Source organism: Amphiprion ocellaris, chromosome 12 (genome assembly GCF_022539595.1).
Source record: "Amphiprion ocellaris isolate individual 3 ecotype Okinawa chromosome 12, ASM2253959v1, whole genome shotgun sequence".
Taxonomy (NCBI): Eukaryota; Metazoa; Chordata; class Actinopteri; family Pomacentridae; genus Amphiprion; species Amphiprion ocellaris.
The window spans coordinates 5,276,932-5,294,100 of NC_072777.1; the positions used below are offsets into that span (position 1 = coordinate 5,276,932).

The following is a 17,169-nucleotide window of genomic DNA, read 5'->3' on the forward strand; positions in this document are numbered from 1 at the left end:
TTTAGCAGTGCAATAAACCATTAATATTGTGATTAAGTAGTCTATTATCCAAACATTTTTTTCTGGAAAATGGCCGAAAATTTCAAATACCAGATCCCAAAGTGACAAGCAGCTAATTCTAACAGCAAATGTCTGGCTTTAAAATCACTCATGGCATTAATTAATCACCCAATATTTACCGATTCATATATTTAATTAATCATTTAATTGTTTTAGCTTCTGTGTGTATTGAGTTAGTAATTCATATAAGCAGGCATTTAAAGAGTGTGACTAGTTACTGTCAGTATATTGACTAATCCCATACATCTAACCCAGATTCTGTTAGAGATGAGCAAGAGTAGGAACTGACAAGATAACTCATAAGTACCTAAATGCGTTCAACTGTATGTAACTTTATAAAATAACTTTTATAAACTTTGTTAGTTTAGTTTAGAAATTTATTTCAATGAAGACATATGAATATACCTCAGTGTCAACAGTTGTCATGGACAGGATCTATATTTGCATAACCCCCAAAACTTTAGGGTATCCGGTTGTTGAACAGTTGTAAATCAGACCTACAGTGTGGCTCCACTGATGCTGTAACGTGCTTCTGCTGTTATAGAATAAGTCCAGTGTCTGCAGCGATGAGCTGCCACTGTGCTGGAACAGGACATCACTGTACAGTGTGTCACTGCATGTCTGGACAGCTGCCAAATGCTGTTTATAGCTTAGCTGGGGTCAAGTTTGACAGCTCTAATAACCCTGAAGGCACTCACCGTCTAATCCATAAAAGGCTTTGCAATCAAAGCCGAGAATGACTGGGTTGCCTCTGTGTGGCAAATACATAAGGTGTATTGTGTCTGTCTGCATGTTTGTCTTCTTACAGTTTAATTAGTACTATTATGCAGTAAATAAGAGCATTAGAAGTTTTTTTTGTTACGACTGCATATCTTCAGACCTGCTCAGACAGGTTTTGAATTAGCCACTGATGCCAAAAACTAAAATCAACTCGACAGCAGGGAACCTGTCGTTCATAACTAGGCTCCTTCATTAATAAGGGTGACTATAACTGAATATGGAAAATACAGATAGGCTTGATTAAATTATCTCCTCTGTGTATATGAGATCGACTGAGATTAATCAGTTTTTCTCCTGCACTTCTTCTCAGTTTTCTTAATCTTTTACTGCTCTGTCACTTTTATTGCCCACTAAGGTCCGTGTCCTAAAGCATTATTATTTATTATTTTCTTGTTCAGTTGTTGCAGTCTCTGCCTGAGACATTTCTGAGACCAGAGTGACTACAGACACAGAGAGGTTGCTGCATTAGACCTGAAGTAGTGCATTTAATTGATCAATAAGTGGTCCATAAAAATACTGATAAAGATAAATGGAAAAATGCCAAATGTTGTCTATGATAGTTGGCCTGTCCCTAAATACCAGAATGCACAACCCCATTTTTTGTTGTGTACAAGCAAGTCACACGAACCAGAAGAGGACTGCAGTTATCATCCCTGCCTGTCTGATCTGTAATCTGTTAAATTAGATCATGTTTTCCGGTGTAGATCAGTAGTAAATCAGTGTTTTTTTTCTCCTTCTGTGTGATGCCAGATGCCCCCTCCACGGAGCAGCAGGACCTGTTCACTCAGAAGCTCCAGCAGTGCTGCATGCTCTTCGACTTCCTGGACTCAGTGACAGACCTGAAAAGCAAGGAGATCAAGAGAGCCACGCTGAATGAGCTGGTGGACTTTGTTTCCACAAACAGAGGTGTGCTGGTGGAGTCAGCATACCCAGAGATCACCAACATGGTGAGGATGCATTCATTTAAATTAATTTGTCCTTCTCTAAATGTCTTTGGCCTTTATAGAGAATAAACTCATGCAGTGCCCAGAGCAACAACCGGAGCAATTAGTTCCCAAGTGTTAAATTATGTACTATTAGCAGTGTTTATTATTTAACAGCTAAGAGGGCTTTTCTCTGTGTCACTGTGTAAGATTCTGTGCACTTGAGCAGGATTAAAAAATGGAGGCTGATTGTGCGTCTAGACAGGTCATGCCAGCGGCACATGAGGTACACCTTACTGTCCTCATGCAAAACCTGTTACCGAACTGATTCCATTTTAACCACAAAGAGCACATTGTAAACACAGGAAGAGCCTAATGATCTTGGATTCATCTAATCGGTTGGATTTTTGTTCGTCCCTTCCTCCCCTTCTTCTTTGCTCTCCCATCAAATGCACGTGGAGCTGAGTTTTAATGAAACTAGAATTACTACTACTGAAACACTGAATGTTGTTTGTCATTATTTTGGTTCTTTTCTCTCTCTCTCTCAGTATTCTTTATTAATATCTTCAATTTTGAGAGTGATCTGTGTTTTCTGTCAGTTTTTCTTCCATTGTCAACTAGTGGCAGCTGCTGAAAGTTTGAATGATTGCGCATGTACATACAATTCCTATAATCCAGGCAACAGTACAGATAAGATGGTGCTGCCCATTGTGTTTCTTCGAGGATTATTACAGCAAATGTCTGAAGCTTCACCAAACAAATTCAGTGTGCAATTTGTCCACTGACTTAAGATTCTGACAAACTTGCTGCCTCAGTTAAAACCAAATTGACTTTTGCTATGCTATTGACAGTGAGTATCACACAAGACTTTTGTGAACAGGAGTGATTTACTCGGATTCGTCCAAATGCATTTTCCAAAACTACAGGTTGCATGAAATTAATAGTAATATCTGTACTGTTTTCATTTTCCATCTTTTTTTTAAAAAAATCTGCTATTATAGCAGAAATAGTAGTAAAAATACAGAGTAGAATGAAGGAGAACACACCTAGTCATTGAGTTTGTGAGTCACAGTCACACTTGGCAGTGAATCAACAGAATACCAAAATATAAAGCTACGCTTTAAATGCTTTATTTCAATTATTAAGGTCAACAAAGAAAGGCCAAAATTATTCAGTGTCTTTTCAATTAATGTGTGAAAAATAAATGCGCGAAATGAAGTTGTCAGTGGTTAAAAGTTTTAAACATTCCAAAAATGGCTTCAGTCTATATAAAGTGGAAAGTAAGGAAACTTTGTTGACAGGCATCTTTTTCATTTCAGCATCAATTTGTGAATTTCCAAGCCATAAATGTGCTTTTCATCCTTGTCTGATGTGATTGTTATTAGAGTTCTGAGTGCATGAAATCATATAATTTTAGAAATGTTGGGAAAGATTAAATCAAATTAGTGAATCATCTTGGAGAAATACTTGAACTGTCATACAAAAGTATAATTGTCAGAGTGCGGCACCAGCTGAGCAGAGGTCTTGGTCCAGCGATTAGCACCACTGACTGTTGCAAGAGGCGTTACACAATAGTGCGTTCGACAGCCAATCCAAAGTAAGAATCTTTGCCCAACATGGTATAGATTTGTGTCCATAGCAGGTGCCCTGAGCAGCCTAGTTTCCTCCCACAGTACAATAATGACTCATGTGCAGCATTTATAACACAACAGTCAGTCCTGTTGTCAGTCCTGCAGTGATTCACTCCACACTGCAGATTATCATGATGGATACCAGTGAGCACATTCACAGCTGAGTCAAGGAGTCTTCAGATTACTAATGGACTGTAGGCAGTAATTCATGTCATGCCTGACAGCTTTTGATTTAGGATTGGCCTTGTCTCTTATTATTGAATTTAGGGTGTTGCATAGTTCAATGTAATTATCTTATTAGAGCAAAGACGAGAGCAAAATTAGATTGATTGGAGGAATTTTGATGTTGTTAGTCGGTGGAAATGGAGTCCGATATCTCATCTGGATGATATTTTTGTTGAATATTGGTTGCCTGAGAGAAATAGCCATAAGCATATGTTTTTTTTCCCCTTTTCTTGTAGAACACAATGCAGAAGAAGATGCTTAGGGTAATTTAGAAAGGGTGCCATCACGTAGTTTGTTCACCCACAAAGAGGTCTCCAAACACAGCTTAGTCGGTGCCACATAAACAAAGACATCAAATAGTTAATTGGGGTTTCATTTGAAGTGTTTGGAAGCAGAGTGGTCTAACTCACTTTTTGTAGTGTTTGAGAAAAATGGCTTCAAAGTTTTGTGTTTTCAACAATGGTCTATATTTGGTTTGTGGGTTAGACCACTTTACCACTACAATCTAGACCATAAAATATTACAGAAATTATGTAAAACTCAGTTGGGGGTTTTTGTGGGTTAGACCACTCTGCTGCTAACCCCCTCATTTAATCAGGCATGTTAGACATTTTTGCATATCAAATAGTTAGAAATGGCAGGAAAACGCACAGGTTTTTGATAAATAAGGTAACACAGGCTTACATTGCCTTTACTGCGTGCAGACTGATCATGCTTACTGTCACGCATAGTCATCCCCAAAGGCCCCGTCTGAGCCAGAAAACAACATGACATGTAGCAGACAGTGGTGTGGAGTCAAGTGGTGTCTCTGCAGTGTAGTTAACTAGTTTGTGAAATACGTTGCTGCAACATTTTTAAGCAATGGACCCCGTCACTTTAGTTTTGCAGCTAGTATACTCTATGTATATGTACTCTCTTGCCATTTGCTTCAGAAATCCAGCTTTATTTAGCGACTCGGCAATAAACAGAAACTTTGAGCTGTTTTTCTATGTATCATATAGAGATGAGATGCGTTGTTTAAGTTCATGCTCATTCATGCAATATCATTTGTACTAGAAAAAGGAGGAAGATATTCATTTTTATACTTGAAGTTTCCCTTGAATGTGAATGTGGTTGACTTGACTCCTAAAGACGCATCTGTGTTTCAAATTACATATTTCTCAATATTTTTGCTATTAAAATAATATTTTCCTATTTTAAAATGGCTCAGATATAACTCTACAGCTCACTAGCTCACCTACACCTCTGCTTAAACATTGTATAGCTACTTCCACTACACAATGGCTAGTTGTAATGTTGGAGTAATTCAGCTAATTGGTTTCCATTTCGAACTGGAAACCAATTCTGAATACAAATAATGACATGGAAGTCCCATCCTGCAAGTTTTAAAGGATTGGTTCCTGAAGTGTGTTTCGTGTAAAACACTGCAAGCCTGAATCTGTGTTTTTGAGACTGTCATCAGTACACTGCATTTTCAAGGTAGACATGCACAGCTATGACTGCTCATCTCAGTATGTTTTTCAGCACGCACAAAAACACCACAGATAAAAAAGATTTGTTTTCACCTCAGGGAGTCTTTAATGCAATTTGTGCTACACTTTTGCATTTTAGACAGATTTAGAGAGCTGTAAGATTTAGAAGACAACAACTGTTGTGGGCAAAATGATCTTTTCTGGCTTAATTTTTTGTATTAAAACTAGACATTGCATGTTGTGTGGTGCAGATGTTGAACTAAAAAAAAAAACAATTATCATGTTCAAACACATTTTGTCTGGCAGTGTGAGCTAGATTTGGATTTCGCTGCCGTGGTTTTGAAACTGTTAGTAGCGTGAAGGCAATACAGTCGTTTAACTGGAGGGTAAACATGGGGTTGACTGTTAACAGTTGGCTGTTTTTGTGCCAGATCCACCCCAACAGCAACCAAAAACTCAGATGGAAACTGCCCAGACTGTTATTGCTATTATTGGTTATGACAACTAACAATACAAAAACCTAAATATCAGCTCTCTAATATTACTTTGTTGCAAGTTGTAAGGCTGTAAAGTTCACTGAACACACTGAGTAAATTATGCATCAGGCATTATGTGTGAGAAACGGATGCATGACAATCAAAACTTATGTGTTTGTATGTAAAAAGGAACAACTTCCCTCAACTTTGTCAGTCATATTGTGATCTGTCATAATTTTTTCTGTCTGCAAAGCAATACATTGCTTTTTATCCCAAATTTAACATTAGAGTATAAGACATGATGGATGAATAGATGAAATTTTGTGCTCTCTGCAACCTGTCCTGATAAATTGCTTCATATATACCAACACAGGTAGCAGACATAGCATGAAATCCTTTGACGTCAGCAACCCAAAGTAATCAAAATTATTAAGCAGTATTTGTTGTAGTTGTGGGAAATTTTAAAAACCTGCTTTTTTGCGCCCTTTTTCAGTCATTACACAACAGAAAACCAGCAGCCAGAAATGTATGCAAATGAAAGTGTGGGAGCAGTTGAAAAAAAAAATCAACAAAAAGTCAAGCTAAAAAGAAGTGATGACAACTAAATAAAGACACTAAATACTGATAATACTGCAATTTAATCACTTTTACATTTGTATCAGTTGTGATAACATTGCATTTTTAATCAGGATCAACTCAAGCTACTTTAAAATTGCTTTTACTTTTACTTCCAGAGACAAAGCCACATGTCACGCTCTGGATGATGAGCCATTCTTGGGCTGCCACACCAGCAGGTTAGCAGGTTTGCTACCTGCAGTAGTGTGAATGCGTGACTCCTGCCGGTGCGCAGGCGTTGTTGATTATCTTTCCTCATAACCTTTGCATCGTATAGTACATTAACAAGGGTTGCGCTTAAGAGAAAGCCCAGTTCAGAGGCAAGTGTCTGCACTACGGACGGGCTTCTGAATGAGGTTAGACAAATAGCAGCTGCACTTTCAGAAAGCTGGGTTGATAATAGCTCTCCCGGATACTCCATGCTTGGCATCACATGATAATGAAGAGGTGAGTGTTTAAAGTGCTGCCTATTATTCTGCTGCAGTGAGGATGGCTTTGATCACTGAGGTTGTTAGGAGTACAAACAGCAAGGTTTCTCATCTATGTGAAAAGAGATTTTGCCTCTTTTTCCAGCTCTATAATTAGTGTTATTTGTATATTATAGAAGATTTGATAGAATTCCTCCTATTCTGTACCAGGGATAAGGGTGGAAAGCCTGAATGAGATGAGCAAGCATGAGATATAATCCCCCCTCCTTTAACTCTCATCTTTTTCATTGTTTTTATTACTGCTTCACTCGTTTCCATGCTAAGTGTTGCTAGGTGCTGGTTGCTGCAGCTGTTGCCCTAAGACTGACTCCTCACAGATCTCCAGCCTCCCTTGTCTTCAGTGAACCTACACTAGTTTCACCTCCTGCGGCTCTGTCGCTTCAGAACAGCCCATTTTGAATCCACCTACGTTACTTTCACACACACAAATAACTGTTTCCTTTCTCCCCTCCATGAAAATTTCTCACACGCCTTCCATGTTTGCCGTCCTCCCACAGTATTTTCTCTTGTTTTGTCCAACTGTAGTTATTTTTCAATATGCGAAGTGACTGGGGGATTTAAAGGAGCATGTCTGACGCTTGTGTGGTGAATTATGTAACCCATTATGCTTCACAGACAATTTAAATCAGAGCCAAATGAATGCCCTCAATAGAGCTGGAGCTGTTCTGTGATGTCACCAAGAAATTAAAAGTTTACATAAATTATTCTCCATCTTCAGCCTCCGCATGCTCTGCGGATGATAATGTAAAGCAATTACTGTGATCTAGAAAGTTGCTCTGTCTTACTGAGGACTTGCGCTGCATCTTCACATCACATCAGGCTCGTCGGATGTCAGAATAGTTATGTCACAAGAGACGGCCTTGCCCCATTGTCCGCCCACTATGCCTTTGCTAAATCAGTGGAGACTGATAGCTGTATTCATAATGAGAGGTTGCACTGGCACGGTGTGCTGTTTGAAATACCAGCAAGTTAATGAAATATGATGCAGGAATTTGTTGGAGTAACAGGATTATATGTTTGAATGCTAAATTAGTTGGCAAAACACGGCATGGCAACAGTAATTCTGACCCTCCATCACAACAATAACAAACTAAACAGTAGAAAAATGGCACCCTTGGTACAAAGTAATCAAACAGGAATGTGTGCTTGTGTGTATTTGATTGTCCAGCGATGCATTTTGCTGCATTTTGTTGCAGCGCAGTGTTGTATGTGGTTAAACTTTTTGCCAAACAACGCTGTACTGGCAAGTCACTGGCATTTTCCTACCATTTCTAACCATTTGATATGCAAAAATTCCTAATATGCCTCATTAAATGAGGGGGTTGCAAGAAGAGAAAAAAAGAAGAAAAAATCCCAAATTAGTTTTATATATGTTCTGTAATATTTTATGATCTAGATTTTAATTTCTGTAACTCTCAACTGCCAATTTTTGTTGCATAAACAAGAACAAACACTTCATAGTGCTGGTTTCACAGTTTTGTTGTAGCCTTTGCAAAGCTGCAAAAAGTGTCTTCATTTAGTGTATTAATCCACCCAACTTTTCAAAGTTATGGTATCCATCTTTCCCATGCTTCCGTTCATTGCCTATATAAGCAACGGTGCAATGCATTCTAGTAGTGTCGCGTTGTGTATTGACAAATGTGGCATCCTAGTTAAGAGGGTTAGAAGCGGAGTGGTCTAACCCACAAAAAATTTCAACTGAGTTTTATATAATTTCTGTCCTATTTTATGGTCTCGATTTTAATGGCAAAGTGGTCTAACCCACAACTCACATATAGTGTTACAGTGGCGCTTCCAATGTTAGACCACTCTTGAAAACACAAAACTTTGAAGCCATTTGTGGGTTAGACCACTCTGCTTCCAAACCCTTTTGGTCTGAGTGTAACTTAAATCTCCTTCTTCTCCCTCTGAATCCCAAGCGTATTTTTATTAACTGTGTGCCCATTTTTCACTGGAACATAAAGATCTGCACCTCAGTGAAAGCAGCACGACCACAGCTAGAAATAGAGAGAACTCAAACATGTCTACTGTGCAGTATAACAAAGTTAAAATACTGCAAATCATCACAAAAGTATAAACTAAAGTTGGAATTCTTTATTTCACAAAAAAACTGAAAAGACCTGGAATCGATGCGTGCAGTGTTTTTCCAAATTTTACTGCTCACACCTTTGATTTGTTTCTACCCTTGTCTCTTATCTGCTCTGTGAAAACAAAACCAACACGTCCCAGAATTTTTGTCACGACTGTTCAGAGTTAAGTCACCCATGACTTCTCGATTGCCAAGGACTGCAGAATTTACTTTATTTCTTTCCTGAATCAAGTTAGAAAAAGTGGTAAATTTTTGGCTGATATTTTTTTTAAAAAAATGAGACATGCAGAATAATAAGAAGTAATTTTAATGTAAAAATCCCAGTTTTAGGTTTAGATTTGGCTCGTTTTCCTGACAGAATGACAAATGAGTAGTTCAAGGACCATCGGGAAGAGGAAAATTCAACGATTTTTTTTGTCTTTTTGCAGTGGCTCTGGTATATAGTGTCATTTGGGCAACAACATTCAAACACTTAGGAGGGTTGCGAGGGCCCAAAATGTTCTGGTTCCAGCTAGGCCTAAATGATATGAGAATGATCTGCACTTAAATTATTCTGTATTACGATGACGATATGATTTTGAAGAAAAAATATTGGTGTCTGAGATATAGTCCCTTTGACTTTGTGTTTTTATAGCTAATACTGCTAACATTGACAATGAATAACCTAAATAAATTATTTTGAATATGCTTTTATTGAACAAATTGCACCTGAATACTAAACTAATTAAGCCAAAAAAATTATTTAAATAATACACTTTAATTCTAAGACATTAAAGTGTAATTTCTCCTGCTTGTTAAGATGTTTTCTCCTAAACTCAACAAAGCAAATCTCTTGACATTTACCTCGCTCTTCATTTTCCTTCCTCAGTCTTTGTGCTTACTAATCTCACAGTTTGCACATAATTTCCACCAATTAATCTAAGAGGGCTCTATCTGATACGTCAAATGTGTGCATGCTGAGTGGAAATATAAGTATTTTTCTTGTTCAGTGTATTTCAGGCGGTTGTGTTTTTAATGGGCACTTTTATGTCACATTGATGATGAAAGCTTCGAAACGGTAAACTGATAAACAAGGAAATGCTTCGACCATTTTTTTCTACCATTTTTTGAATAATGCGTCAGTAAATTGAAGTAACTTGGCTTATTTTAGTTCATTGCTAATCAATTTGCTAGCACAGAGTTGCACTGAAAGTCACAGATGTAATAGTGTGTTGTGACTTTCAGCTGGACAGTATTTGTGAGTGTTTTGTGAATGCTTAAATGACTAACTTTATTGCACAGTTATCACAAAGTGCTCCTTAAAGCAAACAGCCTGGAATTTAAGAGGGAATTGCTCTGTACAAACCGCTACAGGCAGTCAACAGGTTGTTTTACTGTCTTACTGGCTGAAGAATGGATGAGATGCTCCATGTAAATGAGTTTGAAGGCAGCACGATCATTATTGCCAGATGGTGTTTTCATCAGCTCACAAACAGCTGCAGTACAGTGTCAGACTTCTGCAAAGTAACAGGAAGGCCACAAGCAGGCAAATAACAGCTCAGCACAGTAACAGTGGTTGGCTTAAGGGCTCATTCGTCCTTGAAACTGAGCTTCCTTACCATGCTTTTCAGCCAATAGTGAAATTACACTGAAATAGCCACGTGGAAATCAAAAAGTGGATCATCTGAATGTCACGGCAACCTAAGCATTGTTGCCGTGTTTACCTCTTTTCAGCGGACATTTCCAGCAGAGCGATGTGTAATGTCACAAAGCCCTCATCAGCCGTGGATGGTTCCAGGAAAATCACAGTGACTTTGGTTCGTGAGCTGCAGCCAAAACAAGTCCTGCTATACCCGCAGTAACATGAATGATTGTGTTAATCTAAAATGTAAAGGAACATATGCAGCATTTTTAATCGACTTTTTTAACAGTCCAGACTACATAGGAAGCAAAAAAACAAAAGAACTTGAGTGGCAGTTGAGTGTGAGTTTGTGAACTGTATGTGTGTGTTTTAATGGTACTTGGAAGCTTTGTTATACGGCCCAGCTGTGCACACTAAAACAGCTGTGAAAGCCATAGCAGAGAGCTTTGCACAGATTTTTGCAGCAGGTTGTGTGCCCAAAACGTATTTCAACTTTGACCCCAAATAGGCAGACCTCCAAAACATGCACCTGTTGAGATTTTGACATTGACAGAAAGTTCTGAAAGCAATAATTTAACTGTTGAGAAAACCTTTGGTGTCGAGTCAATGACCAGAGCTCTGTAACTCAGTGGTTCTCAACCTGGGGTCAGGATCTCTTCAAGGGTCATAGCACAAATCTGAAGGGTCGCAAGAATTTTAACTTGGCAGGAAAGTACAGAAAACAAATCTCTGCTACACTAAATTAACTTCTATTTCTTCTAATTTTTGCTTATTTTCTTTGCTTATCAATAACAAAACAATCAGAAAACGTGTAGCCAATTTGGAGAGGTTGTGAACAGAAGTAGCTTTGTTTTAAGAGGTCACCAGCCAATAAATACTGGGAACCGCTCCTGTATCTCAACTGGCCCGTCCTGAAGATAGGGACACAAGGTTAGATAATTTACATTGTCGTGTAGCTTTTTTGTGTGATAATGTGCGACTCTGCACACACTGTTTGCTCTTTCATGTTTGCTTTGAAGCCACCATCACACCGTTGCCTGACGACGAACGCTGGAGGCTTTAGATCATACTCTTGGATCCATCTAGACTCTAGTTTGCTTACAGTCGCTGTCAGCATTGTGAAACAACCTCAGTGAGTTATATGTTTGAGGAGGACATCAGTTAATGTTTTTACCTCTTTCATGTGCACCAATGCTGCCAGCTAGGACACAAGGTGCATTCGGATTTTAAGTTTTTCTTTGGATCTCTCAGGATGTCAGAGTTTGGACCAGTGTCAGGTTTAAAATTTCTTTGCCGCCTTCCTCTCCCATTAGTGCCATTTGGATTTTCCAGCTGCCAATAGTTAATTTGATGTTGTCTTTATCACTTCAGCATGAGAGTGTGCATCCAATCACATAATGTTGGCTTTTCCAGCTCCCCCGCTGCTGTGTGTGTCACTCTCAGATTCACCCTTACTAAAAATAACAAGGTGGGATAAAGGTGGCACTGACCTGTCTACAGTGATTGTCTTGGGTACAGAATTTAAATAGGGGGGGGTTCGACAGATGCAGAATTAGAAATGGTTTTATTAAGCTGCTTTCTGTTTTGGAAACAGTGTCAAACATGCTTAGCTGAATTAAACATGCTCAAAAATAGTACAAAAAAAGTTTGCTTTCCACTCCAATTAGCAAGCAGCCAGTGATGTTAATGCACGCAGGCTTATATTGGGTCTCTCCTGAGTTTTACGACAAGTTATTTAATCTTTAACAGCTGCTTATCACAAAAACCTGGCCGTGCAGATCATAACTTGTAGCCTGATTTAGTGTTTTGTTTCTAATTTGTTTGACGTACATACCAATGAACAGTAACCAAATGAATTTAGAGGTGTGTTACACTGTATGAACACTACTACTCCATATATATATATATATATATATATATATATATATATATATATATATATATATATATATATATATATATATATATATATATATATATTTTTTTTTTTTTTTTTTTTTTTTTTTTTTTTTTTTAAAGAGACATGGGGCGCTGTAGGGCTAACAACATTAGCAGCTAATTATAGTGACAGGTTTTGGATAATGCTATAGGTAGTTCTTCTGTTAGTGTTGCAAAAACCTGCATAGTTGGTTAAACTGAAGATCATTTTCTGGACAAACATAAGCTAATGGACTTTATAAAAAATACAGTAATCAAAATAATATATCACAGACATAATAAAAAGCTCATTTTTGTGCACATATGAAGTTAGCAGTTTACCCCATCAAATATTATTAACTTGTTGATTATCTGTGAATAAATATGTGTTTTCCAACTGTATCTCCCACGCTCTCATTGATTGGTTTTGGGTTTTTTTTTTTTATTAACAAGACTCTTTCTTTTCCCTACAGATCAGCACCAATATTTTCCGGGCTCTTCCGCCAAGTGAAAATCCAGATTTTGACCCAGAAGAGGATGAACCCACCCTTGAGGCTTCATGGCCTCACATGCAAGTAAGGGTCAGATATTTTAGCCTGTGTGTTGTCCATAACCCTTACGGTTACATAATTGTGTGTGGTGTGGTAGTCGTTGCAAAGTGCGTATTCCTATTTGTGTTTTTACTTTCTTTATCTTCCAGCTGGTGTATGAGTTCCTGCTGCGTTTCTTAGAAAATCCAGACTTCCAGCCCAGCATTGCAAAGCGATATATTGATCAGAAGTTTGTTCTGCAGGTAGGTGTTTTTTCAAAACGTTTAGCATGACTCAGCTGTGTCATAATGATGACTGTAAATGTATCAGCAGCTTCAAAAGTAACATAGTACGTCAAAGATTGTTAGGAGGAATGTTACGATACCAGAAATACAATTTAAAAAGGCAGATTCTTTGTACTGCAATCAGTCAAATTCAATCTATTCCTACATTAGCCTGTACAAAATAACATTTACCCTTTGTGAACATTGTGTGTGGAGCATTGCTACAGAAGATGAAAATCTCACAAAATGCAGATAGTTACCGTAATATTTCAGAAACTGAGTATTTTGGTGATGTGTTAATATAAAATTGATAACTCAAACTCTGTCACTGTGAATTGAAAACAAGTTTGAGCTGTTTCTTCCTTTTGTTCAAAATGCAGTGATACCATTCGCATACTGGTTTTTGAATGTCTATAGCTGATCATCTGACTCAAAATGCAAAATATCTCCTTGCACAACGCTCTGTTTTTATTCCAGCACTTAATGTTGCCTTTACACCTGTTGCTATTGTTTAGTGCCTTTTGAAATCTGTGGTGCCATAGCAAAACAAGTTCTGTGACATTTTCAGATTTTTGCATCGACTTGTTACTGAAATACTGGTACCTAGACAAAAGTATTCCTTTTATAGAAGACTTTGTTGGAGGAGATTGCATTAAAAACACACTGTCACCAGCAGTTTACTTAATTGCGCATGGATCAGAGTGTCTTTGCAGGCCGACAAACCTCATGTCACAGTAGTGATGGCTCACAAAAAATAGATTTTAGTAGGTCACAGTGCCTTTACCCATTGTTAATTAATAATTAATAATGATATGGTCTTTAGTTTTTGGGTCATTTAAGTTAGAGTCCAGTGTCTAGTTTTGTCTGAACAACAGTGCCTTTCTGTATTGAGTACCGTAGAAGGGAAACTATTCACATTTAAGAGGTTGTGACCTTACATTTTTACCCTTTTCACTTAATCACAGCTGTGTACAGATTGAATGATTAGAGTTTGTGAATGTGCTAAATTCTGCAACAGTAATTGCCAACACATTGTGATGTGTTTTTGGGAGTTTCCCAGCCCACTGTATGCTTTGTTGGATGAGTCAAACAGTTAATACTCTGTAGCTCGTCTCATCAGTCCCGGTTTAGTACCCACCTACTGCAGGAATGCCTCACTTCTTGTGAAGCAGCAGCTAACGTGAACCGCAAGGCCTGGAATGTTGGCTGGGCCACATCCGAGGTGCCTGGTCCGACTTTCCATGATGTGAGTGTGTCGTTGGGAAGTTTTAAATAGCTGCCTGTTGTTTACTCTTCAGGGGTAGAGAAGCGGTGTGTGGTTGAAGCCAAGAGAAAGAAGTGGAGGTTTGGGTGGCAATAAAAGCAGGGAAAGAAGGCCTGTGGCTTGATTAACTTCAGTTATCATAATACACGTAGCATAGGAGTCGGTCCTCAAAGATCCCTCTGAGATGTTCACGTCGGACAGGGACATCCAGGCGAAGAATTCCCAGTGGAGGCAGAGGTTCAGTGGTTTGCTCAAAAAACATTTTGTCAATGGATGAAATATCTTTATGAAGTATCCATACAAAGCTACAACAGCAGAGAACAACCCTTGTTAGGTGTGCCGTACTTCTTTTACTTTTGCTTTTTACTTTGCCTCCATAAATACATGCCTACCTAAGACAAACCCAGCAGTGACTTTGCTTACTACTAGTTCTTGAGTTTTTTTTTTTAATTGCATCAGTACCTTGTAGTGTCACCCTTAGAAATGAGTGTGACATAAAACAAAAATGAAACATAGCAGCTTGCAGTAAAAAGTGTAAATGCAAATGGATTTTAAAAATGCATGTACTAGCTAACTTTTTGCATGTGGAGAGCAAACTGATCACACAGGAGCAGTGACGAGTCCAGTGGTATTTGCATATAACATCTTGAAGTGGCAAAAACTTGCTCCATGGAACTGAGATTATTCATGCATGTTTTTCTGTTCTACCAGAAAGTCGTTAGTTTTAAACAGAGTGCTGCTCTGTCGCTACTGGATCAACTAGTGCTAGCACAGCTGCTGCAGAAAACAACCTCCAACGTGGGAACACAACCATATGTGGAGCTAAGAGCAGAACATGTGGTCGGACACATGGTCAGGTTGCATTTTAGGCTGCTTTTTTTTTTGCCAGGGAGCACTGGTAAAAATGTGTGTCTGTGTTGTGTTGGCATGTGGAATCTATTTGTTGTCAGTTTATGGTTTAGTATTAATCACGTTTTCAGGAGCTTACGGTCGTGTGATGCATTAGATCCATTCCAAAATCAGTTTCATTAGTGAATGTGTTATTTTTAGTTGTAATTGTTTTGTAAACAGTTACCAAAATGCTCCTGTTAGAAATTGGGGGTGCGTATGAATTAGTATCGGGCAAGTCAAAGGTCCCGTATTTTGCTCCTTTTCAGGAAATGGATAAAAGTCTTACACATCCTCAACATTAGTCTTTCAGCTCGAAACAAATGCAGAAATGGTTCCATTCAGGCTTTACTGTGAAGCCCTTCTAAACGGGCTGTTTTAGTGTCTGTAGCTTAGATTGGAGCTGAGCTGCTGCTGTCCCTGGCAATTAAGGAAGAAGACTCTCTCTGCCTGTGTGATTAACAGCATGGAGCAAAGCAGTAGACCTCACAGCAGACAACACAGATGTGAATGAGTCTGTCAGACCAGGACATTTTAATGCTTGTTTCGCCAAATTCACAGCGCAGCCGTCGTTTGTATTTATTGAGTTTGTCAGACGATGCTGTGGTTATTAAATAAAAGCTAACGTAGTTCAGCAGTGCAGAGCCGCAGCTTGTAAATGGCTATGAAGTCACTGGTGGTTAACATGTCGTCCTACTAGGCTGTGATTCAGTCACTGTCTCATGCAGTGACACAGTAACTTGCTTCAGCTGCAAACACTGTGTAGGAACTTTGTCTTGTTGTTGTGATTGTGTTATCTTGTGAATTTCCGCGATGAGGGATCACTACAGTTTATCTTATCTTAAAGCCATAGAGAACTCTTTCAAACGTTTCTTTTACATTTGCAAGCACATTTAAGATGTTAAACGTGTGATGCAAAACTGCATTGCTGTCTGACCGTGCCATATGATCAGATTTCAGTGTGTTTTCAGGGAATCAAACCCATTGCTAATGCCATTTCAAGATGTTTTCTCACCTGTACGTAGCGCTGTACACCTGCGATCATCTACCAGGGGACACGTGCACAAGCTGAGTGTGCAGTAATCTGGCATCCCCGTTAGCAGCTCCGTGTGGCTGTACTGACAACCGGTAAAGACATTTATTGACCAAACAGAATAAAATCGCAAAAAGGTCAGAGGTTACACAGCACTGCTTGTGAGCTATGGTGCTTGCACACTTGTTTTGCATCTTGCTTGGAGCAGTATATCTGACCCGATGGCTTTAACGTGACATTGTCCAGCCAGTGTCAGTGAGAGCCTGAGGTTTTATACACAAATAGAAAGCTGCTGTTTCACTTGAAAGTTATTACAAACTGAATTTTGAACGGTGTTATTATCTCTATACACCGTTTCTTTATTGTTGTTGTTGTCGTACGGCAACACAGGGGGGTTGTGGTGGAGTGTTTCACTCTAATTGGGTCGACCAGTTTTAAACTGGGAATTTATTTTCAGTAATAATCTAATTATTCTCATGTTGGGCTTTTTTTCCGTTAGAACTGTAAAAGCCTGTTCAACCAAATTTGCTTCCTGGGTTTTGTTTTTGTGTTTGCTTCTATATCTCCACAGACAGTCTGTAAAAAAAAAATAGCTGTGACCTACAGCTTAATACAGATGCTTATCATCTTAATGCAGATGGATATAACTACATATTATAACTACCAGAACATGTAGTTATACTAATTACTTCATGTCTTGACTCATAGTGAAAAATTGTTCTGTGGCTACTGTGTTATCCAGGGACATGTACTGGTCAGGTTTATTTGCAAAATTCAGGTGCTGGTGTGACCTATTGTGATTGAATATTGACTTCACCTCAGGCACTAGCAGCATGTCTGAATTATTCTCGGGCAGCTTTTGTTTCATAATAA

At 38.5% G+C, this 17,169-nt stretch overlaps 1 protein-coding gene across 1 annotated transcript in view; it reads left to right on the forward strand.

The window, feature by feature from the left end:
* Window positions 1-17,169, forward strand: part of LOC111587152 (serine/threonine-protein phosphatase 2A 56 kDa regulatory subunit alpha isoform) — a 53,219-nt gene that overhangs the window by 19,040 nt on the left and 17,010 nt on the right. The window contains exons 2-4 of the mRNA XM_023296981.3: window positions 1,591-1,787; window positions 12,771-12,872; window positions 12,998-13,090. Of these exons, the coding sequence (XP_023152749.1) occupies window positions 1,591-1,787; window positions 12,771-12,872; window positions 12,998-13,090 (392 nt within the window). The remainder of the gene's footprint in view (window positions 1-1,590; window positions 1,788-12,770; window positions 12,873-12,997; window positions 13,091-17,169) is intronic.